A 25,971-nucleotide genomic window follows, 5' to 3' on the forward strand; every position below is an offset into this window, starting at 1 on the left:
TTCCAGTAGCTGACTTTTTGCTGTTTGCCCTGGTTCCCTGGTGAAAACAATGGAGGTCTTGTTTAACCGGGTGACGCCTTGGCCAGCATTAAATTCTGTCATGTTGTACCATAATTTTTTATTTTGGTTTAAGCCAATAAGAATGCAGTTTGGTCAGCTAAATCCCAAATTGCCAGCTCATCCTCGTTCATTCAGTATCCAAGTAGATACCTAACAGGGAGCACCACAAGAATGTGAGAATTGGACATTAGGACAGGAGCCCTGATCGGTTCTCTGCATTCCTTTAAAGGCTATGTGGAGGTCTTCTCTCAGTTATATAGCTTTGACCCTTAAGCAAAATCTTGGGTTGTTTAATTTAAGTTTAGGATAGTTACTGAAGATTGTTATCAGAATCTGTAATTATCACTTGCTTATACTTATAAATTAAAGATTCAAGAAATTATATACTTGGTTTAATTCTTTATCCAAGTGTGAGCAAACAAAGTTTGCACCTGAAGTATTTTCATGACTGAGGAAACTTGTGGTAAAGGTGGTATTGACTTCACATCACTTGCTTTAGTATCCCATAATGCAAAGTACATTTCCTTGCAAACATGTGTAATGCTGTTCATTATGGGAAGGGTCACTAACCAGGCCAGTTTTGACATTTCATTACCTTCATATTTTTTTTCTCTTTTCTATTCCATTTTATTATTATTTAAATTAAGTAATCTGACTTTCAAATCCACTAGCCTTCAGTAAACCCTTGCATTTTAAGAGAAACTCTGGTAGAGCACTGTTTCAAAGAATTTGAAGTGTTCTATATTTCCAGAATGTCTTTCATATATTTTGTAAATCAGGATTAGTGATCAGAATGGATTTCTCTTCTACAGCAGATCTCCTTGTCTGTCTGTGGAACATAGGCCTTAGGAAAGAATTGGAGAAACTAAAATGGTTACCCTTGATATTTTTGCATTTGATTGTGCCTGGCATCAAGTTATTCTCAAGAAGCTACCATCTTAAGGTCTTTCCCTGTATATCATTAGTAGTAGTATTGCACAGGCACCTCCATGAAGTCCTAAGACTCCTCATAACAGACTTAAACTATCAACACAATGATAGTTGTATATATTGTACCTCTCCTTGAAACCATTAACAGACAAAGCACTTACAACCGTCTCAGGCAACCAATTCCATTCATTCACCACTCTCTCTCTCTCTCTCCAAGCAAAATATCTAGTTCTCATGCCTTTGCTAATGACATTCTTACTCAGCTTCTAGGTACGACCTCTTGTTCTGCTCCCTCTAGCCAAGTGCTGAAATTTTTCTCCTGCACCATTCCTATAAAATCCTTTAAGTAATATAAATATTTCTATCATATCCTTTCTCTTTTGCCTATCAACCAACTTTCAAATCTGCAAACTCTCAATCTCTTCTCATAAGAGTATTCCACAGACCTCTATTTTGGTCACTCACCTCTGGATGTTTCTACACCACTTCCTCATCTCCAAGAAATCCAGGTGATCAAATCTGAGCACAGTAATTCAGATGTGGCTTTATAAAGAGGAATGATAACTTCCTTATCTCTGTTAGTGTGTTCTTCAATAACCAAGTAACCTTGTGAGCTACCTTGGCTACTTTAGCAATATGCCTTCTAAACTTCAATTCTTATTCTACTACTACCCCCCCCCCCCAAATTCCTGACTTCATCAATTTCCTGGAGAACAATTCCATTAATGTGGTATGGAGTTTGTAATCTTTGTATCCCAAACACTATTTTTCCACCCAGAATTGATATCCATTATGTTTTGCCCATATTGTCAGTCTATTTATATCATCCTGCAAGCTCTCTATATCACCTTGATTGACTATTACCCTGTCCTGCTTTGCATTATCAGCAAACAACTGAATATATCCCTTTTAAATTATTTTTTTTATCATTGATGTACAAATTAAACAACAGTGGTCCAAGCAGAGAGCCCTGCCACACACACACACACACACACACACACACACACACACACACACACACACACACACACACACTAGTTACCTGCCTTCTCTTGGATTCTGCTCCTTCGTATACTACTTTTTTGGTATCTGCTCATCAGCTCCCTTTTATCCAGATAACCAGTTTCACATCCATCCCCATTTGTTACAGTTTGCTTAATAGAGTTCCATGTGGTATCCTGTCAAGTGACTTTTGCAAAATCTAGCAGTATGATCATGTAGCCATTCCTTTTATCCAACTCTGCTGTCACCTTATTATAAAAATTTAATATTACTAAGGCATAACCTACCCTTCACAAAGCTATGCTGCCTATCATAGAGTATTATATTCTTATCCACCCATTCCTGAATTCTCTTTTTGACCAACTTTTCCAGTACTTTTACTACAACTGCTGATGTAATGATTGATCTATTATTAAAATAACTTTGATGGCTTACACATAACAAAAAATATAGTATTTCATTCAAAAACTTTAATATATATTTCATACAATGATATGTGGACATCATCAGGGAAAGAGACACTGTCAGATATGTAGTATAGTCTTGATGTTCTACATTCTAATCAGTGCAGAATGGCAGGCTGTCCAAAATAGGAAAGATGAAATGAGCAGGATACTTGGTGGACACCTGGTAAGGAAAGAGGTGGTAATGTATCCTTTTTTGATGGTGGGAAGGAAGACAGTTTCCAAGCTGGTTTGAAAGAGGCATATAGATTGAATTTGTGAAGAATCCTTTGTATTTGTTCTAAGGTTCCTTTAAGGTAAGGCACTGAAATTCTTTTCATATTGAATTGTAGTCTGGTAGAAGGATAATAAGCCAACCATGATGCGGCGATCCCTGCCACATTACGAGGATGGTAAATTTATTCACCATCCTCGTACAAGAGTGCTTTGCTATGGAAACCAGAACCACAGAAATATCTGACCAAAATGTAATATTAAATGAATTCAAACTGTTGAGAATGACATCCCTAGTGAAAGCTCTTATGGAGAAACTAGGGGATTGAGGAGTACAACAGAAAATTCAGACAAGACACAAAAACCAAAAGAGACATATAGACTATGTTGAATTTTTTCTTGACAGTTATTCATAAGACTATTACACTTTTTTATAAAATCTTTATCAAGTAGCTTTATTTTTATCCTCCTACATGTTTTGCCAATCTGTTTCTATTGGCATCCTCAGGGAATACAAATCAGTAAGCACAAAATGAAGGTTACAGTCTAGGTTATAACCGATGGTTCTAAATCATACAAAAAATTGGTATTGTGCGTGACAATGTGCGTGTCTCATTAACGTGATTTATTCGTGATGACTCATGACGTAATTGTTATGAAAGTTCATTTCTTTGATATTTAATGATCTGATAAAAGTTTTCCAAATTTCTGGTAAAATTAGACCTTGATTCTTGTTTAGGTTTTCAGTTTAATGGGCGACTGTAGCTGCTTCTTTAAAGGTTCTTGAATGGTAGTTATCTTCTATGTATGGCATAAGGCTCTTATCCCACTCAATGTGATGGTTAGTAGAGGCAAAGTGGCATGAAAGGCCTGAAATGTCTTGTCTGTTATTTCTGACATATCCTATGTGTTCTTTCTTTCTCGTTTCGAAGCTTCTAGATGTCTGACCTACGTAACTAATACCACATGAGCAAGGAATATTATATACTCCAGAGTATTTGTAGAATGGGTGAGGATCTTTCGGTGATCTTAAAAATTTCCGAATAGTATTGATTGGTTTGAATGCCACCCTGATCTTGTATGGTTTTAAAAGGTTAGCTAATTTTTTGGAAAGGTTGTTGACAAAAGGAATTGTAATTGTACTGATGTATTGGACGTCATCACGTTGTCGATGTGGTATATCAGTAAATAGAATCTTGTTATAATAAAGAAACAATCCAATAATAGTATCAACCTATCTGTATACAGAAAACCTACAAATTATTTCACCACATGCCTCTCTGGCTGAATCAAAGTTTTTTTTAGGGTTTGACACTGAATCTCCAAGGTTTGGTTCTTGTTTTCAAACTCAGTTTTTCTTGAATAATGTTTGTATATTTGTCTCTAGTTCACATTCGATAACTGTTCAACTTTGATTTTTTCAAAACTTTCTTTAAAATTGAACTTTCAGTAAAATTGAACTTCATTATTTCAATATGAAGTTCAATTTTTATCCTGCTCGCAACTAAATAGTTATAACTTCCTATTTCAAATCCTCTGTATACTTTTGTCCTGAACTAGTAGGAAAACATCACTGTCAACAATAACATAATTTTTTATCTTTATTTTTTTCTTATTTTTCCAATGAAACTTTTCTTATTCCATGCATTTTCTCTCCTTGTGAATTTGTGCACATTTTTATGTTGGTATATGGTGTTAGTAATAACTAGTCCACGTCCTGAGCAGAAACTAATGGGTACTTACCATTATTATTATTAACTTTGCTCTTTTCTCCCAAGTTTCTCAAAACATTTTTATGTCTGGTAATATGTTGTTTATTTTTTAACGGTATATATTAGAACACAGAAAAATGAGTAAATAATTAATTTATTAACTTATTGCTGATATTTCGCTGATGTTATAACCAGCATCTTCAGAGCACAAAAACACAGTTTGTCACAGTATGTGAGACTATAACAACATAGTGTAATCAACAGACTAGTTAAACAAAATTGTAGCAGCAACACAAAGACTAGAGTCCTGATTTTGGCGTCCTCTATCTGAAAAAAAAATTGCAGCTATCACATAAGACTAGAGTCCTAAACAGAGAAAAAAACTGGTACTAGTTTTTTCTTAAGATGACTGTCTCCCAGATTTTAGGCAAATTTATACAGCCATATTTGTTGAGATTTGGAGTGTGTTTCAGGGCTTCTGTTGCCTCTAAAAACAATCTTTCTGACTTGTAAGAGCTTCTGTGGTACTTTTGTGTTCTTCCAGTTGATCCTGTGTGCAGGGGTATCCAGAGCATGGTCTGCTAGGCCCGACTTGCCATAGTGATAATGCCAGATGTATCTTTTGTGTTCGCCGATGCGGATGTTCACAGTTCTTCCTGTTTGACTGTAGTAGGCTTGATTACATGAGCAGGGTACTTCGTAGGCTCCTGGATGTGATAAAGGGGGAATGCTGTCCTTGGGGGAGTGGATAAGGGTTGCTAATTTGCTACATGTCTGAATGTGGTGCGTACTTTCATGTTTATTAAGAATTCTTGAAACCTTTTCGGATGTGCCTTTAATGTATGGGATGGTGACTGTTTTGTTGTAGTTCTCTGTGGTGGATAGTGGGAGGGGGGTTTCTTAGGAGCATTTAGTATTTTGTTTATCTTATGGGGGATTATAGCCATTGGCCAAGAAGGTGTGGCATAAGTGAGCCAGTTCAGCAGCAAGAGCATTGTCATTGAAACAGATTGCTCTCGCTCTGTGGGTTAGCGTTTTTAAAATCCCATATTGTTGAGAAGGGTGATGGTGTGATTGTTTGTGTAAATATCTCCCTGTATGTGTGGGTTTTCTAAAAACTGAAAATGATAAGGAACCATCTGGAAGACGTGTGATAAGTGTATCCAGGAAGGGCAGACAGTTATTAGCTTCCAGTTCCATTGTAAAGTGGATTTTTGGATGTTGGCTATTTAAATGTGCTAAGAATGTTTCCAATGTTTCTGGGCCATGTGGCCAAATAGCAAGCACATCGTCAACATAGCATAGCCAAAGTGTTAGTTTGAGAGTGGTTGTATGATTGCTAGTTTTTCCAGGTGTTCTATGTAAAAGTTGGCTAGGGGAAAGGGGGGGGGAAGCCCATGGCTGTCCCATCTATTTGTTTGCATATTTTCCATTTCCATGTGAAATATCCTGCATGTATTGTGAATTTGAATAGTTCAAATATATTGGGGGGGGGGGGAGTGTGACTTCAATAGATTGAGGGTTTCTATTAGTGGTACATTTGTGAACAGTGAGGTGATATCAAAGCTTACTATTAAGTCTGACTTGGCCTTTTTAGGGTATGGTGTTGTAAGATGCTTTTTAGGTGGGCTGAATTTTTGACAAAGGAGGGAGAATTGTTTGTGATAATGGCTGGTAGCTTAGCTAAATTTTTGTATGTGGGACTATTTATACTGTTCACAATTGGGCGTAAGGGTGTACCTTGTTTGTGAATTTTTGGTGCTCCATAAATCCATAGGTGTTTTAACATGGAAGGGCTTGAGTTTGTTTAGTGTGTCTTTGGACCAGGAAGTGACTTTTTTCAATAATTTATGTGCCTTATTCTTTTGTGTGTTAGTGGGATTGCGATCTATAATTTTGTATGTTGACCGATTTTGTAACAGTGTGTGCATTTTGTTTTCATATTCTGTCGTGTCCATCACCACAGTTGCATTCCTTTGTCTGCTTTTGTTATGATAATCTGGCTATTATTCTGTAGCTCTTTTACAGCAATGATTTCCTTATGAGGGATATTATTTTTGGGAGGCTTAGACTTGATTAGGATGTTGGCCACATTTAAACGTATGTTGTTGGCTATTGTTTTATAGATATGGAGTGAATTTCATGGAAAAAAGGACTTGCTTAATAGACACATTTGAATGGTTTTGGAGTTGGATGTTTAAAGAAAGTGTTGTTTAGTGAAAGTTTATAAGTTCAAAACCAGCTAAATTAGAGATATTAGGGGGGATGCAATGAAGCTTGTGTTTGGCTACCCCAAGAATGAGTGTGTACAGAAATGATTATACAATGCCAAATGCGATTTCACATTTCAGACTCATGGATTGGTAATGATATTACACAAGGGTAATTGTGGATCCAAGGGATGTTGAAATGCATTCACATGAATGCCAGAAGTATCAGAAATAAGGGAGAGAAGTTTTTGGCACTGTTCAGCTTGACTTGGCCAAAATTATAGACATCATGGGGACTTGGTTGTCAGAAAATGACAGAAAAATAGTTACACATATAGAATATAAAGAGTATTTTATTTTCAGTTAGGATAGAGGGAACAGATCAGGAGGTTTTTTTTTTTTTATGTTGAGCCCATACACAAGAGGCTGGTAGATCAACCTATAGTACATTAGTACCGTGTATGGGTTGGGAAAGAAGGTACTTGTCGCGTTGGATTTGAATGATTGTATATTGTATTCCTTAGCGAACACATCAAGGGGAAGACTGTTCCATAATATAGCAGTTGCAGGGATGGAGGAGGAAGAGGAGAAGAAACTTGTTCTGTGGGTTTCAAGGTACACTGTGTAGGGATGTTGAGCAGCAGCTGCACGTGTTCCACTGAGCTTTGTACTAAGTAGGGAAATTATTGATGCTATTTCAGATGAACATTTTTGAATGGAAATATTTGTAGAAACCTATTGTCTGTGCAAAAGCGGGGGGAATGAGTTGGTAAGAGAGGGGTCATTAATAAGTCTGATTGCTCTCCTCTGGATTGAGTCGAGCATTTTGAGGGAGCTTTCAGGGGCTCCACCCCATATGTGGGAGCAGTATTCAATGGTTGGGCAGATTTATGATTTGTATAAGGTTAACAGCTGTTCAGGGAAGAAGTAACATCTTGAGCGAAAGAGAAATCCTAGTTTTTTAGAAGCTGAGGAGAGGCTTGATGTCAGGGTAACTCCAAGAAAAAAAATCTCAGATTGTCTGGAAATTTGGGTGTTGTCAAAAATAATACTGGGCGAGAATGGTTCTTTTTTATGAGAAATGAGACAGTACTGAGTTTTATTTGCATTGAACTTGACTAGGTTATCTGAACCCTCATTGGAGTGTGGCTTGGAGGTCTGAATTCAGAGCAGTGGTGGTTGCTGTTCTGTAGGTTGAGGTGAGTTGTGTGGAGTAAGGTTTATCAAAAGAAAGGGAGGAGTGCAAGGTGCTGTCATCTGCAAAACTGTGTATTGGGTTGGAGGTAAGCTGAAGTAGGTCATTGACATATAGTAGAAAGAGGGTTGGTGAGAGGTCAGAACCTTGAGGAACCCTGGCATTATTTGAATGGTGAGAGGATAAGGAGCCATCCATTACCACACATAGTGTGCGTTCAGACAGAAAGCTGGCAATCCAACTACAGAAGTCTTGAGATAGACCAAACGATGGCAACTTGCTTAGTAAGCCCTTGTGCCTGACCCGGTCAAACGCCTTGGAGATATCATGCCAACCACTTGAAATTCATCAAACTTCTCTATGGCATTTGTCCAGAGATGGGTGACATATGTGAGCAGATCCCCTGTTGATCGGCAGTGATGGAATCCATACTGGCAGTCGTTTATTAGACGGGTAGCTTTAAGGTAGTGTAGGAGTTGGGAATTGATGATTTTTTACATTACTTTAAACAGGACTGAGGCGAGCGAGATTGGGAGGTAGTTGGACAGCAGTGACTTGTCGCCCTTCTTGGGAATGAGTTGAATATAGGCCAATTTCCAGGCTGTGGGATAGATACCAGTGGAGTAAGACAGTATATATATAAGCAACATAGGACAGGAGACAGTTCTGGTGCGCAAACCTTCAGGACAATTGGAGGAATGCCATCAGGGCCAGGAGAATTTTTTTTGTGTCTAATTTGGACAATGTTTTACTGATCTTTTTCTGGCAAAAGGATATAAGGGCATTGTATGTTGGGTGACTGGAATGGTTGGGGGTACATTTGCCATTGTCAATTATGCATGCAAACAGAAGCAAAGTGTGAGGCCAAGAGATTGGCCTTTTCTGTAGGTGATGATGATGCAATAGAACCATCTGGGTATGATAGAGTTGGGAATAGTGTTGGGCAGAAGTTACGATCAGTTGCTTTGGCGAGGGACAAAGGCTCTGCTGCCATTTGGACAAGCTGTTAATATCCTGATTTTGCTCTTTCAAACTCTGTTTTGGAAGCATTGATTGTTTATTTGCATTTATTTTGGGTTTGGGTATAAGCTCTAAAAGAGGATGTGGTTCTTGATTTGATCCAGTATGGTATGTTTGGTTTTTCTTTTGTACAGTCTTGGCGCATCTTTTGGAAAACCAAGGTTTAGTTAGGGAATGGCAGGTCAAAGTACTGTGGGGAATGTACGATTCCATGCCAGTGAGGATTACTTTGGTTATGAGTTCGGTGCATGTGTTTTGGGTTGGAAGGTTGGAAGCAATAGTCTAACCATGGGAATGAGGCATAGAAGTTGTGGAGGCTGTCCCACTTAACACTCTTATGCCAAATTATTCTTGTATGGGGAGTGGCTATCTAAGCATTGTTGCATGGGGGGAGGAGATGAGCATTAGGTTGTGGTCAGAATTGCCTAGTGGGCCCTTAGATTTTTTTTGGGGAAATGGTTCATGTGAGGTTGTCTGGTGTGAGATAGAGGCCAATAGGACAAAATATATTGTTGGTTACTGCTATAGACCGGGGGGGGGGGGGGGGTACACAGAATGATATATATATGCCAGACATAGGCAGATTAGCACAATGAGTGCATGACGGACATTTATTATGGGGACATAGATACATAGGAAAGGGGACATGTAAGATAGGATCAGGGATTTGAGAGTGCTGGATCTAGTAATAGCATCAGAAGATATATCCATAACCAAGGTAGACAAGCTGTCTCTAGTCAGGAATAGACCATGCAGTCTTGTTCTGGGAAGTTGCTAAACATGTGGTATACACCTACTGAGAGACATTTTCTTCTTGCTATATGCTCTCTCTCTCTCCCTTCCAATCTATGTCTCCGTAGTTGAAGCCCCCCCCCCCCCCAATAATTACTCGAACTGTACTCGTACTAATTTGCTGATTCATGTCTTGCAGATCATCCTTGGAACCTCCTGGCCTACAGCAGCAGCAACCAACTGTATATTTTGTTTTATTGGCCTTAATCTTGCACCAGACTGCCTTAAATGAGCAGCCGCCATCCTGCCTATCTCCTATTCTTTTTTGGCTGCATCTGCAATGTGGTCACTGCAATCAGAAGAGCTGTCCATCTGCAATGGATAGCTCTTCTGATCCTAAGACCAGGTCCAATACTCTCCTACCACTAGTTCCCTTCATCACATGTTGCCTTAAATAATTATCTCTTAGTAGATGTATAAATTCTATTTCCTTCCTGCCATGTGATCTTTCTTCCTTCCAGTCTATATATCCATAGTTGAAGTCCCCCATAATAATCAATTGACCTGTACTCATACTAATTTGGCAATGCATGTCTTCCAGATCATCCGTGGAACTCCCTGGCCTGTAACAACAACCAACTGTATATTTTGTCATACTGGCCTTAATCTCACACCAGATTGCTTCAAATGAATAGCCACCACCCTCTCATCTATCTCCTATCCTTTATCAGCTGTAATTCATCTGCTATCATCACAGTATTCCTCTTCCCATCCTATCTTCTCTATCTTCTTTGAAAATATTAAATCCTTCGCATTCTATCCCAGTAACTATATCATCTACTGTTAGCCAAGTCTCACTAATGCGTATAACTTTTGGCAAGGTTGCTGTAACCAATTCTCAAAACTCTTGTTTTGGGCATTTGTTAGTGCCTCTTGTTCCTGATACTTCTGGCATTAGTATATAGAAACTGCCCTTTAGGCAGTTTCTATATACTAATATAACTCATGAAGTGAGTGTGAGGATGACCAAGTGAGAAATCTAGTCTCTCAAGCAAAAATATTGAATAGGGTAGTCCAATTAGAAAGTAAAGATGGGTTGGACTACCCTATTCAATATTTTTGCTTGAGAGACTAGATTTCTCACTTGGTCATCCTCACACTCATTTCATGGTTACCTTCACCATACTTACTTGCTTCCAACCTAATTGCTTAAGTTTCCATCAATTTGCACTTCAGCATGCTTGGTGAACAAAGCTCTCTCTAGATGCCTAACACCAAAACCATGTTGAAAGTTTATTTTTCACTTGGTTAGAGTATAATAAATTTAGTTTAATCTTTTATCCAAGTGTGAGCAAACAAAGTTTGCGCCTGAAAGTATCTTCAGGACTGGGGTAAGGTGGAACAACACCAGGGCAACTCCTTGCATAGGTGGAGCAAGCTACCAACACTCCTATCTCTGTATCTCCCATAATCCAAAACACATCTCCTTGCAGATGTCTAATGTTATGCATTAAGGGAAGGGCCACAACCCAGACTAGTTTTGACCTTTATTGAGGTCTCTTCAGTGGGAGCCAGGCCCAAGTGGAGATACCAGGCAGAAGCATTAGCAGGTCATCTCTACCTATAGGAGTTGCCAAATGGTGTAATTTAATAAATAACTTTTAATAAATTACTCTGGATTTAGAGAAAGATGTTGAAAGTTTATTTTTCACTTGGTTAGAGTATAATAAATTTAGTTTAATCCTTTATCCAAGTGTGAGCAAACAAAGTTTGCGCCTGAAAGTATCTTCATGACTGGGGTAAGGTGGTACAACACCAGGTCACTCCTTGCAAAGGTGGAGCAAGATACCAACACTCCTATCTCAGTATCTCCCATAATGCAAAACACATCTCCTTGCGGATATGTCTAATGTTATGCATTAAGGGAAGGGCCACAACCCAGACTAGTTTCGACTCACTGAAGAGACCTACCCCAGTCCGGAAGATACTTTCAGGCACAAACTTTGTTTGCTCACACTTGGATAAAGGATTAAACTAAATTTATTATACTCTAACCAAGTGAAAAATAAACTTTCAACATCTTTCTCTAAATCCAGAGTAATTTATTAAAAAAAGGGTGGCACACCATTTGGCAACTCCTATAGGTAGAGATGACCTGCTAATGCTTCTGCCTGGTATCTCAACTTGGGCCTGGCTCCCACTGAAGAGACCTCAATAAAGGTCGAAACTAGTCTGGGTAGTGGTCCTTCCCTTAATGCATAACATTAGACATATCCGCAAGGAGATGTGTTTTGTATTATGGGAGATACTGAGATAGGAGTGTTGGTAGCTTGCTCCACCTTTGCAAGGAGTGCCCTGGTGTTGTACCAACTTACCCCAGTCCTGAAGATACTTTCAGGTGCAAACTTTGCTTGCTCACACTTGGATAAAGGATTAAACTAAATTTATTATAACACCAAAACCATTTAGATGCAGTCCATCCACATTGTACAGATCCTTCTTTCTGTCAAAACACAGACCACAAATCCTACATTATTCCTTCTGCACAATCTACATATAGACTCATTGGCTATCAGTGTCCTCAGTTTGCTTCTATCATAGTGTGGTAGGAGACTTACAATCTTCCCCTTCTTGCTCTTTAGTTTTTGCCTCTTCTGACAACTCCAACTGTATATTTTGTTTTATTGGCCTTAACCTTGCACCAGACTGCCTCATAGAATACTTCTCACCTTGCAAATCATTTGTGCCAACCAAAATGATCGTTTAATTCGTCTAACCTTTTTTGCATCTGAATGGTGTGGCTAATATTGTGAATTTTTGCATCCAGAAAACATGATATTGTCACACTTTCATTAACTACTCTCCTGATCATTGAATCTCCGTATATAATTTTCTCCTTAACTTGTTTTTCTTGTTTGTTTGGTCGGTCTTTATTATTCCTTCAGATTGCCTGCTTATTTCTCTTTTCAGCCATGCTAATCTCTTGTTGCTTTTTCAGTTTTTCAGTTTTGTGCTTTGTCCTATGACGGATAACATTCGATCTCCCAATTTCAATTCCTTTATTGATGTCCATTTCATTCTCCTCTATTTCCACAGCCACACGTATGACATTAATAACATCATTTTCCATTCTACTGTTAGTATTGTCCACTATACTAATATTTGCTGTGTTCTCATCATCTAACAGACAATCACTTTTTAAGCAGTTAATATACACTCTCTGTCCAATTTCAATTTCCTTCCACATATCCTTTAATTTTCTTGACAAATATATTTCATACATGCTGCACTGAATAAAATTCCTCAAATTGAAATCACTCGACAGTGTGGTCTTTGCTGCCATTGTTTGTCCATGCATTGGTGTCATACTTATAATATTGTATTTAAACAAAAAATATATGACTTTTACTTACAACCTAACTAGCTCACTCAGTCCCACACCCGTTTAAAATGAAAACTACAATAAGTTAATCTAATATTCTCAACAAAAAAAAAAAAAAAATTCCAACTGAACTCAAACAATTCTGTATTGCAGGAAAGTGCAATTTCAGCAAGTCAGTTTGACTCAGATTGAAGGATCTTTGAAGGATCACTATTTTCAAGGTTGGATAAATGGTAGATTACTGTGTGTGTGTGTGTGTGTGTGTGTGTGTGTGTGTGTGTGTGTGTGTGTGTGTGTGTGTGTGTGTGTGTGTGTGTAGATAATCATAACCACTTCTTTCTTCGTGTCAGCCAAATTTTGCAACCTAAAAACCATTTAGTTGCTCCTCAGAGGAAGCATTGCATAGACCTATAACCATCTTGATTATTTGCCTGTGGATCCTCTCTACCATTTCCTTATCCCCAAGAAACAAACAAACAAACAAAAAAAAAGATTTAGAAGTTTTGATTCTGGTCCTCTGGTGCTGCTTAATCATTAAACTAAGTTTTGAAGATGTAGTCATATCAAAGCATTATAAAGAGGGGATTATTGTATTTATTACTGCTCACTCTCTCTCTCTCTCTCTCTGTAGCAGATTTGTAGGACCATTGGAATGTTTTTTTACAGTGGATAATATGCTACGACTGGTTTTGAATTTTCAGTAGTTTGTTGTCAAGAATGTTTGTTATAGCAATATTTACTGTATTGAGATTTGTCTGCATGTGACATTTCTGTGGAGTCTCACTGCTTATCACAGGCAGCACTCTACATAACATGACATAGCATATAAGAATAATGTCCTTATCTCTAATGTTAGTCTATCATCAAAATTCAAATGATGTATAGCATTTTGTTTTTTTAATTCAGATAAAGACTAGTCTTCCTTAAGCAAAAAAAAAAAAAAAAAAGTTTTGATTGCTGGTCCTCTGGTGCCTTAACCATTAAACTAAGTTTTGAAGAACTTGATGTTTTTATATGATCAATATTGGTTGCTCAGTGTTCAGATGACAAATGATTGCTGGTATCTGCTTTGAAGAGAAGTTATTCAGCTGCATTTCTTTTGTTCACCAGTTAAAATCTCCTGTGATGAGTGTTTTGACTCCACATATTCATAATAATGTCATTAGGGATGTTTTGAAAGTTTATTTTTCACTTGATTAGAGTATAATAAATTTAGTTTAATCCTTTATCCAAATTTTGCACCTCAAGATACTTTCAGGCGCAAAGTTTGCACCTGAAAGTATCTTCAGGACTGGGGTAAGGTGGTACAACACCAGGGCACTCCTTGCAAAGGTGGAGCAAGTTACCACCACTCCTATCTCAGTATCTCCCATAATGCAAAACACATCTCCTTGCGGATATGCCTAATGTTATGCATTAAGGGAAGGGCCACAACCCAGACTAGTTTCGACCTTTATTGAGGTCTCTTCATTGGGAGCCAGGCCCAAGTGGAGATACCAGGCAGAGGCATTAGCAGGTCAGCTCTACCTATAGGAGTTGCCAAATGGTGTGCCACCCTTTTTTAATAAATTACTCTGGATTTAGAGAAAGATGTTGCAAGTTTATTTTTCACTTGGTTAGAGTACCACCTTACCCCAGTCCTGAATATAATTTCAGGCGCAAACTTTGTTTGCTCACAATTGGATAAAGGATTAAAATAAATTTATTATAATCTAACCAAGTGAAAAATAAACTTTCAACATCTTTCTCTAAATCCAGAGTAATTTATTAAAAACGGGTGGCACACCATTTGGCAACTCCTATAGGTAGAGCTGACCTGCTAATGCTTCTGCCTGGTATCTCCACTTGGGCCTGGCTCCCACTGAAGAGACCTCAATAAAGGTCGAAACTAGTCTGGGTTGTGGCCCTTTCCTTAATGCATAACATTAGACATATCTATAAGGAGATGTTTTTTGCATTATAGGAGATACTGAGATAGGAGTGTTGGTAGCTTGCTCCACCTTTGCAAGGAGTTGCGCTGGTGTTGTACCACCTTACCCCAGTCCTGAAGATACTTTCAGGCGCAAACTTTGTTTGCTCACACTTGGATAAAGGATTAAACTAAATTTATTATAGGGATGTTTTGTTTAATTTTTCTATTGCTCTTTTAGCTCAGGATGCTACTGAACGATTACTTCAAGGAAATCTCATACAAAGTGGTATTCCACTGAATCTGTTGGTCAGCGATGTCCTTAACCATTATAGAACATATCAACTACTTGAAAGGTTATTGCATTATCCCACACGTTTAGGGGAACAGTGGATATTTCAGATTACTCCTCAGACACAAAAAATGCTAATTGAGAGGTGGGTCATTAGTATTTATGCCATTTTTATTTGTCTTATAATGTTGCAGTCTTAGTGCTGAAAGCAACCCCTAATTCATTTTGAAAATATAATTGAACTTTGAATAGGCTTTAAATTTCAAAGTAAATATACAATAAATAGTTCACTGACTAGGTGCAGCTTTACCTTTCAGTCCTTGAAATTTGTGCTGTATGAGATGATATCAGTAACAAATATATATAGTAACAAAATTGTGATCAGTTTGTTAAACTGCCAATTATTATTTTTACTAACTTATACTTGAATTCTGAATATTGAAAATAAGGCAGATAAAGCAGTGTAAATGTATTTGAAAATGTACACATTGTAATTTCAATGCTCCCATCTCAAGAAACAGGGAATTGCCTATAGAAAAAAAAAAAAAAAAAAGAGCAGCTACTAGTTGCCTGCAACAGAGATCCACTTATGGAATGACAGCAATAGTTCTTAGGCTGATTAGAATAAATATTGTACTCAGACTTTCCAAAGAAGCAGCCGCTCTGTAAAAGTTATTAATTAAATAAAACACTTCTAAAACTTTTTATGTGATTTATCGTTATATCCTGATGTATTCGTCATCCTCATCAAATTTCTGACATATACCCTCAGTGTATTCCTTCAGGGGATAAATACCAGATATTCTGCATAACTATTATTCCTGTGTGTGGGGGGGAAGACTAGTGATTTAGCCAAATGGCATATATGTATATATATATATATACACTATCAACAGTTGGACGTAGACATGGGGGGGGGCTCTTTTTTTTCTTGCTGCATATGCTCTAGGTGACTGTACGAAACGGCTTGAGTTTAACAGTTTCTTTGCACTTTTTTTTTTTTTTCAGTAACTTACAGGCTTTATTCTTTCTGTGTATTAGTACGATCATGATCTATGATTTTGTGTGTAGAATGCTTTTGTAGACAGTGTGCATTTTGTTATCATATTCTGTTTGATTCATTACCACAGTAATGTTACCTTTGTCTGTTTTAGTTATAACAATATTCTTGTTATTGTATTACCCATTTAAAGTTCTTCTGTCAACAGACAGGAAGATTTGTTAACATCTGTCTCAGAGAATATATGAAATATGTTCTGCACCATCATTATGGAGGGACTAGCAGACCCATGCCTTAGACATCCCTTCACACAGGATTAACCTGGAAGAAAAGATGCTACACAAAAGTCATTACAAGTCAAACAGATTGTTTCTAGAATCATCATCAGCAGTAGCAGCAGCTTATTAAACATTGCTCACATTTCAACAAGTATGGCTGTAGCAATTTATCAAAAATCTGGGAGACAGTTATTTTTACTTATTAATACTTTAATAAGTAGAAATTAATACACATTAATACTTATTGATCTCTCTTTAACCAATGATGACAGATGGTACCAATTAGGACTCGAGTTCTTTGTGTTGTCCATTACAGTTTTGAACTGTCCCTGCCATTAACTGATTGTTGCTGTTTATACTGCCATTAACTGATTGTTGATAAACTGTTTGTACTCAGAAGAAGATGGATATAAAACCAGCAAAATATCAGCAATTGAGGAAATAAATACATTTATTTTCTTGTGTTGGGTTGTGGTTTAAAACCATGATAAAAACCTCAACATGAACTGCCAACACACATATGCCTTTTTCTACTTGTCTGTAAATTTAAAGGATGGTGTTCAATAGTTAATCCATGGTCACTTAGTCCTGACATTCCATATTTATTCTTGAAACCAAATTTAATCCATATAAGAGTTTTAATAGGCACAATGTATGAATGTATAGACACAAGGTTACCTAACCACCCAAAATAGCTATATGAATGAAATATATCAAGTAATTCATGTATTTTTTTTTCATGTTATTATAACACATCCACATGTTATTTAAATTTCATTGGATGGACACTTGCACATCCATGTATTTATTGATGTTTAAGCATGCCAAAGCCAGTATGTTGGTTAATAAGTTATATAACCACCATATTGGCCTTGGCATGCTTAAATTTGCAGATTATCAGAAAAGGTGGAATAACAATCATGGATTTGAAAAGAGATAAGAGCTGTGGTTTACAATTAATATAGATTAGACTTTCCCATTTTTGTAGGGAAATAGTCATTCTAGTTGAAATTAGGACACTGTAGTAATGCTTGGGTGCTTTTTCTGAATGAGTATTCATATATTAAAATGGCATTGATGTAAAACACAACCAGAAGAGATTCTGGCTGTCATTTTCATCAATTCAGCCAGAAGAGATTCTGCATTCAGTGTCAGCAGCTCTGTGCTGAACTAAACCAGACATTGTTTTTAAAAAATAGAGAATGTAGGATTAATGTTCTTGTGGCCGCTTCTAACCAGAATGCCATGTTTGTTTAAAATATAAGAGAGCAATTACACAGTCAGTTACCTGGTAAATACCAGGTTTACAAGGTATTTACCAGGCTCCTCTTTATTTTTGGCAGGTAACCAGGAGGAGAGTTTGACATGAAAGAAATTGGTACCAAGTTATATGTCTTTTTAGGATCTTTGAAATTTGTTCACATATCTGACAAAGTATGTAAGTATTCTGATTCTGTATGCACATTTTGTATTTATCAACAAGGTTGATAAATACAAAATTGGTGATGTTCCTTTTTTGTTTCTGCATAGCCATGTCTTTCGTGTTTTGCCTCTTGATCCTTTTCCCATAATTTTTCCTTCTAAAACTGTTAGTATCTTCTGTCTTGCTGAACCTCTCAGTACATGTCCTGCCAAACTCATCTTTCTCTGGATCATTTCCTGTAATAAAGATCTCTTTGTTCTCATTCTTTATAGGACATCTGTATTTGTCACATGTTCTGTTAAGATTTTCAGAGCTCTCCTATAGCACCATGTTTCAAAGGCCATTATCTGTTGTTTTACTCTCTTCTTGAATATCCAGGTCTCACTTCCATATGTGAAAACTGGCCACAATAATGTTCTTATCATTCTTTTCTTTGTCTCGATAATCACAGAACTTCTGAGCAGAACTTTATTTTACCAGACGGCATCTTTAGCTATGGCTGTTCTTATTTTTATTTCTTTATCTTGCTTTCCATCTGCAGTCAAGTAAGTGCCTAAATATTTGTATTCTGTTGTATGTTCAATTTTCATATTGTTTATGAATATATCTGGCTCGGATCTGTTTTCTTTTGAGATTTTCATAAATTTGGTCTTTTTTGCATTTATATTATTGCATTTATATTGAAAGTATTGTTAAAGGTAGCGAAAGAAAAGAGTGACAGAGTTAGAATGGTGAGTCTGTTACCGCGGTATGACAGAGAGGAGTTTAGAAGGAGGGCCATAATCGCAAATGACATTATGCGCAGGTTATGCGGACGGTGTGGTGTGGAATTTGTGGACGTGTGGAATGAGTTTGATGGGTGAAAGGACTTATACAAGATGGATGGCCTGCATTTGAATGGACTTGGTGTGCGGAGACTGGAAAAAGTGTTGCTGAATGAAGTGAAAATGGATGTGCAGAACCAGGGAAACTAGAACTACCAAGGAGGGGGGGGTGGAGTGGATATCCAGACATCAGTGAGACAGTTGAGTGTAAAAATGTATATAATGTACCTGAGCCAGCACTAAGGACAAAAAATGGGAATGGGACATTTAGAATAACGCATCAAGATAGGGGTGGGACAAAGGGATCACTGCAATTCATGTATACTAATGCCAGGAGTATTAGGAACAAGAAGGAAGAATTTTTGGCCTTGATTGGCTCTTCCTGGCCACAGGTTATTGGCATTAGTGAAACATGGCTGACGGAAGATGATATAGTTAGTGGGATAGAATGTGTAGGTTATAGTATGTTTAGGAGAGACAGAGAGAATAAAATTGGGGGAGGGGTGTTATTGATGATAGCTGATGAACTGCAGCCAAGGAGAATTGAAGTATTGCAGGATAGTGAAAGGAGCTCATTTGAGGCTATTTGGTGTGAGATTGACACTGGCAGAATAAATTATACAGTTGGGTGCTGCTATAGACCAGATGATAGAATAGATGGTGGAGATGGTATGCATAAACAAATTGATGAAATGAGTGGAAGGAGGGTAATTATTATGGGGGATTTCAACTATGGTAACATTGATTGGAAGGAGGAGAGGACACATGTGAGGAAGGAAATGGATTTTATTCAGTTATTAAGGGATAACTATCTGAAACAGCATGTAATTGAAAATACTAGGGGTGTGAGAGTGCTTGACCTGGTAATTGCATCTCAAAATTTGACTGTAATGAATATGACCATGTTGCCACCTATTGGTGAGAGTGATCATAAGGTCTTGACCTGGGAGGTGGTTAAAGGTGTGCAATTTGTGATTAAGACAGGGTATATGTGGAATTACCGTGCTGGCAAGTATGACAAGCTTAGGAGATTGCTTGGATCAGTGCCATGGCATGTACAACTGCAAGGGCTGGACGTCGATAGAGCATGGGAAATAGTCAAAGAGCATTTACAGGAGGTTATGGCTGATTGTATACTAAGGTCCGAATAGTGAAACAAGTAAGGGTTAAATGGATGAATAACACCATTAAGCTTGAGCTGCAAAAAAAGAAACAACTATGGAGGGAATTTAAAGAAAGGGGTGACCTGCAGGCACACGAACGGTATAAAGTGCAGGCCAGAAGGGTAACGAGTGTGGTAAAAACAGCAAAAGCCGATTATGAAAGGAAACTAGCTATGCAAGCAAAAGAGAATCCCAAACAGTTCTTTCAATATGCTGCAAGCAAGGAAAAAACTGTACATGGCAAAATGATTTTAAGGAATGACAATGGTAAAGAGTTTACTGAACCAGTCGATATAGTGGAGTTACTGAGCGCGCACTTTGCAAAAGTATATCATCCAGGTGGTGACGTTGAAAAAATGAAGGAACCATTAGTTTATATGGGAATTGTGATGAATGAAGTGGAGGTGAATAGTCTATTACAGAACCTTAATGTGAATACATCTGTGGGATTGGATGGTATACCGGCACAGGTCTTGCATGAAGCAGCTAAGGAATTATCAGTGCCCTTGACCATGTTGTTTAATCTGAGTCTCGGGTCTGGCTTAGTCCCGAAGGCGTGGAAAGAGGGGAAAATAGTTTCACTGCATAAAGGAGGATCCAAGACTATAGTTGCAAATTACCGACCGATCAGCATATCAGGAGTCGTTGTCAAGGTCTTGGAGAAAGTAGTCAAGGGAAAAATACAGGAATGGATTGATGAAAAGGAGATACTGTACAGAGGACAGCATGGCTTTGTGAAGGGTAGATCATGCCTCAGTAACTTGCTCAAGTTTTATAACAAGGTGACGGCTGAACTGGATAAGGGAATGGGTTTACAGTGATACTGCTGGACCTGGCAAAGGCGTTTGACAGGATACCACATGGAATTCTAATCCGTAAACTACAACATATGGGAATGGATATAGGGTTGGTGAGATGGATAGTTGGGTGGTTGATGGAGAGATATCAAAGAGTAGTTTATTCAGCAGTAGAGTCCAAAAGACGGCCTGTGACTAGTGGTGTGCCACAGGATTCTGTTCTTGGACCACTGCTGTTTAATCTGTTCATTAACGATATAGGGAAGGGTCTAAGTGGGACAGTTCATTTGTTCGCTGATGATGCAAAGTTGGGTAGGGCTATAGTGAATGCAGAAGATGTCAAAGTCTTGCAAGATGACTTAGATAGATTGGAGTTCTGGACTAAGGAGAATGGATGTCAATTTAATATGACAAAATGTAAGGTTATGCATTTCGGAGTGAAAAGATTAGCAGCAGTATACCACATTGGTGGAACTGTACTCCAAGAGATTGATGAGGCCAGGGACTTGGGAGTGTTGGTGGATAGGGAGTTGAAGTTTAGGGGCCACATCACAAAAGTGGCTAAATCAGCTCATCAAATCACTTGGTTGCTGAAAAATACTTTAACAAGCAGAGACAAACAGGTTATTCTTCCTCTGTATCGAGGAACAATAAGACCCCATCTAGCCTACTGTGCCCAGATATGGGTACCAGGGTTTCTTCTGGATGGGGAAAAGATGGAGAGGATCCAGAGATGAGTGACCAAGATGATAGCAGGTCTATGGAATGAACCTTATGAGAACAAGTTGAAGATTTGTGGTTTGCAGAAATTGGTTGATAGGTGGAAAAGGGGGTAATATGATTGAGACATTCAAATTACTGAAGGGTTTCTATAAGATTAATTCAGAAGATATTTTTGAGAATAGGACTGGTGGTGGAAGGACTAGGGGCCATACATGGAAGCTGGGCAAGAGTGTGGTTAGCAGGGGTGTTAGAGCTGGGTTCTTTACTTTTAGAGTGGTAAATGAGTGGAATAAGCTGCCAGAGTCTGTTGTGGGTGCTATGACAGTGAGCGAGTTCAAGGCAAGGTATGATAGATACTGTGAGAGTGTTGAACATTTGTGTGAACATGATGTTTAGGGCCTCCCTCGATGAGTCTAAGGACTCCCTGGAGTAGCCCGTAATAATAATAATATCTAATCCAAATTCTTTACCTTCAGTTAGTAGCTGAAGTAATTTGATTAATTTATTTAAGTTTTCTGCTATTAGCATGGTATCATCAGCATATCTAAGATTGTTGTATTTTATACCATTGATACTAATTCCTATTTCTTCTTGTGTTATCCATGGTTTTTTCTTTCTTTCTTGTTTATTTATATCATTTTTAGCAGATGTTATGATAGCTGCTTATAGTCTATTCCACTGAGAGGGTTTATTTTCGTTTTGCAGCTGTGCACACAGCAGTTCTGAAACATTTTCATTAAATTTTGATTTTACTATTGGATTTTGTACCATTTGCAGATCCCATTTTAGGGGTTGACTTCTTTTAATTTTGTTTTCAGGCGAATATTCATCTTAAAGACCAGTCTATGATCAGATCCACAGTCAGCACTTGGCATCACCTTTGAGTTCCCTATTCCATTGAAGTAACATTTACTGACCACAATATAGTCTAATTGATTTTTGTATCTTCCACCTGGACTTTCCCATGTGTATATTGCTATTGGTTTTTTAGCTCAAAATAAGTGTTAGTTATGATGAGACTGTGCTAGTTACAGAAATCAATCAGTTTTTGTCCTCTCTCATTCCGAATTCCAAGTCCAAATGGGCCCACGTGTGTAAATGTTCTCTCTGATCCAACTTTCACATTCCAGTCACCCATAGCACAAATAACTCAATCTTTCTTGCCTCCAACTTCCTTTATACACCATTCTATTTCATCATACATATCTATTTCTGCTTCCTTATTCTGTTCTGTAGGAGCATATATCTGAATGATCAGGCATATCTCTAGGTTTAGACTTCACTAGAATTGCCATTACTCTATCTGATTTTTTTATGACATGGATAATATAATGTTTTTATTAGTTTTCTTTTCTACAATGAACCCTACATTTATCCTTGATATTTCACCACCTGACGTATATACTTTATATATCTTGCCATTTGGAAGATTGGACTCAAAATTTGATGATCTTTTCCAAAAGGTTTCACTTATTCCTAGTATACTAATATGCAATCTCTCCATCTCTCTCATCACATTAGCCAATTTCCCACATTTATTCAATCCTCTTACATTCCAAGTAACAATATTCAAGCAATTTCTGCATTGAGTTTCTTTATAGCAGTCATGGACTGATGATACCACAGGGCCTGCTACATCACCGTGACACCACCATTCTGGGCATATTGAGACTACCCGAGCTTTATTTCTTTTCTGTTTAGACATGATGCTTTACATAGCGGCATTTTTACATAATGGGCCGCCAGAACCATCCAACCCCCAATATGAATGGAGGATTACAGCTGTCGTTGGTTAGCAGGTCTCATGGACCTAGCCAGGAGGCCTACAAAGTAGTGCCACCAACAGGGCCAGTCCAAGAGTATCTGATGCCCCTAGGCAAAGAAAATTTAGGCACCCCTATACATTGTCTCTATATATTTTTTCCCCAAACTATGTAGCAAAATCTGGTGCCCCGAAGCTTAGCGACCCTAGGCAATTGCCTAGGTTCGCCTAATGATAAAACCAGCCCTGGCCGCTGATCATCCCCCTCATCCACCACTGAAGGGACACCCCAATGCACCATGACAGCCCAGTGACCGGATATATATATATATATATATATATATATATATATATATATATACACATAATTGATAAAAATAGAAAAAAAAAATCCTTAGCCTACCCACAGTCAACTATGTGCTATAGGTTGCAAATAGCATTTCATGGATGGGAATAACATAAAAAAGGAAAAAATATTCTGGAATATACATACAGAATCAGAGGTCTTAGGAACAGGCATGTATGTATTAATGATATGCTAGTTTTTCATTGGGCCAAAGCCATTTTTTTGCATAGTTCCTTAGATAGTTTAAGGTTGGAGCAGATGATGTGTTCTGCCTGCTTTTTGAGTTATCCTGATACACAGAATACCTAATATCAGCTGGTGACTGATTAGGGACAGAGGTTATCACAGTTATCTAAACTCCACTGCTTCTGGAAGCATTATCAGATTGATTGATGTGTCATCAACAATTGGTTTAGGTGACTTAAGCTGAAGGGAATTGGAAGGTTGCTCATTGCTCCATGCTTGATTAGGGGGCTGATTTTACTGGGTCCTAAAACAAAAAAATCATTTCTTCCACAGATGAGTAAAACTTTTCTTTCAGTAGGGACACTGAGCCAAGACTTTTTTGCTTGATGAAGAATTTCATTCAGGAATTCAGCTCATTGAAGAATTTCACTAGTGCAAGTTGAAGATTCTTACCTGACAAGAAGTGAGATGAGCAGGTAAAGGTGACGTTCAAAATGGTATTGCTTGATTCATGTTCTCTGGATGTGGAGTAGCAAACATCATTAAGGCCATTGTAAAATAATGTTAATTATTTTATATTTTTTGTTTGCTATTAATAATTTTTATCTTCACTATCTATGTCACGTATTTTGTATTATTCTTTTCCTTTGTCCTTATCCTTTCTATGTCTACTTTGTTAAATCTTTCTGTTAAGTACTCTTTACCCTGTTCTAATTTAAGCTGATTAATCTAGTCCATGCTTGTAATCCTTTATACTTCCTACAAGTGTTAGCTGTTAGTGAAAGGCCTCTGAAATAGGCAATTCACGGTTACAGTTAACTATCTCCCACACTATGTAATTCAGGGAAAATTTATATTGTTTTTCGACTGTGCCACCCTGAATCAATTTTATATCATGAGAAGAGTTAGTTATAACACTTTAGAAAATATCAGTTTCTAAAATAATTCCTTAAATAGTCAGTCGTGGCAATTTCTCTAATTTTAGCACACAGGTTCAGTTATTTTTTGTGAGACAGTGCATAATTTTAAGCAAACAAAACGTTTATTCTACCTTAGGCAACTTTACAGTATGATACAGAATTAAACAATTTCTCTCTGATACCTAGATGAAAGCACTTTGTCATTAAAGTTTAGAAAATTCTTCAAGGCATACCATTTGTAACTCTTAACACTGAAGCATTGAGTAGTGTCCATACTACCAGAATTGACCAATCTTGAGCTCAAATTGTAACCTTGCAAATTAGACCGCTATTCACAATATTTGATTAACTTGCTCTACAAAATCTAGGCAATTACTGGCTGTTACAATCTATATCTTTGGCTAACATTCTTCTTAATATATATTCTAGCTAATTCTCAGCCTCAATTATTTCTTATAGCGACTTATACAGCTATTTTAACAAAGCTACATTCAGCGGACATACAATAATCATTACCTCAGCATTAATACAATACAATTTACTCACAAATTTGTAGAAACACATACAGTCCTACCAGCTTTGAAGATTTGTGGCGGTCCTATTGACTGCTGTTCTATATACTTTCCTTTCCTGAATGGCTTTTCTTTAGTCATCCTCTTTTGGAGTTAGTCCTCTTCCGGGAATTGTGGCATAGCTCACCGTCAGTTCTGGTTCGTGTATCTGGTCACATGTGGCACGTTCCATTACTGAAAATACATCTTCATAGAATAATCTGCCTCTTTGGTTTTCCCCATGCCTAGGGGGTCACGATCCGATGAACTGCAGCAAGACAAAAAACTCTCTCCTCCTCTCTCTCTCTCTCTCGAGGTTCTCAAGACCTCTTTTATACAATTCCGGAGTTCCTTGTTTTAAGGTCAGAGACCCCAAATCTTCTGTAAATAACTGACGTCACTGTTGTCTTGACATTCAGTTTTGGCAGCAAAATCTCCACATCTGAATGACCTTTGTTCACTATCAAGTTGCCAACATAATCTTGTCTAATCCTCTCAACTTAGGGCAGAAATACTTTTACATTCTGTCACCTTTACAACTTCACATCAGAACTTAATATTAAATCAACTTAATGTATAATTCTAACCTTTACAATATTGTATAATTTATGAACAATTCTATTTCATTCTTTAGTCAATTACTTTTACAAGTTTACAATCAGTATTTCACCATTAATATACAGTAATGTACAATTTTGTTCCATTCACATGATTTGTGACCTCTGCACAATTGATGTAGGAATTTTTTTTTTGAAAATTTTATTGCATTGAATTTTACACCATTGCTTAATAAAAATGCTAGTAATACTTGTATATGGCTGCATTAATGAAAAGCTCCTAACTGCTAAATTTAAAACATGGGTTAAAGCTCTGAATG

General features: G+C 37.5%; 1 protein-coding gene across 1 annotated transcript in view; it reads left to right on the forward strand.

The window, feature by feature from the left end:
* The window catches only part of Fibp (acidic fibroblast growth factor intracellular-binding protein), a 177,463-nt gene that overhangs the window by 20,625 nt on the left and 130,867 nt on the right, over nucleotides 1-25,971 (forward strand). Inside the window, exon 2 of the mRNA XM_090398908.1 lies at nucleotides 15,071-15,266. Within this exon, the coding sequence (XP_090255034.1) occupies nucleotides 15,071-15,266 (196 nt within the window). The remainder of the gene's footprint in view (nucleotides 1-15,070; nucleotides 15,267-25,971) is intronic.

Source organism: Typopeltis vanoorti, chromosome 10, assembly GCF_054136105.1.
Source record: "Typopeltis vanoorti isolate ZY-2024b chromosome 10, IOZ_Tvanoo_1.0, whole genome shotgun sequence".
In the NCBI taxonomy this organism is placed as follows: domain Eukaryota; kingdom Metazoa; phylum Arthropoda; class Arachnida; order Uropygi; family Thelyphonidae; genus Typopeltis; species Typopeltis vanoorti.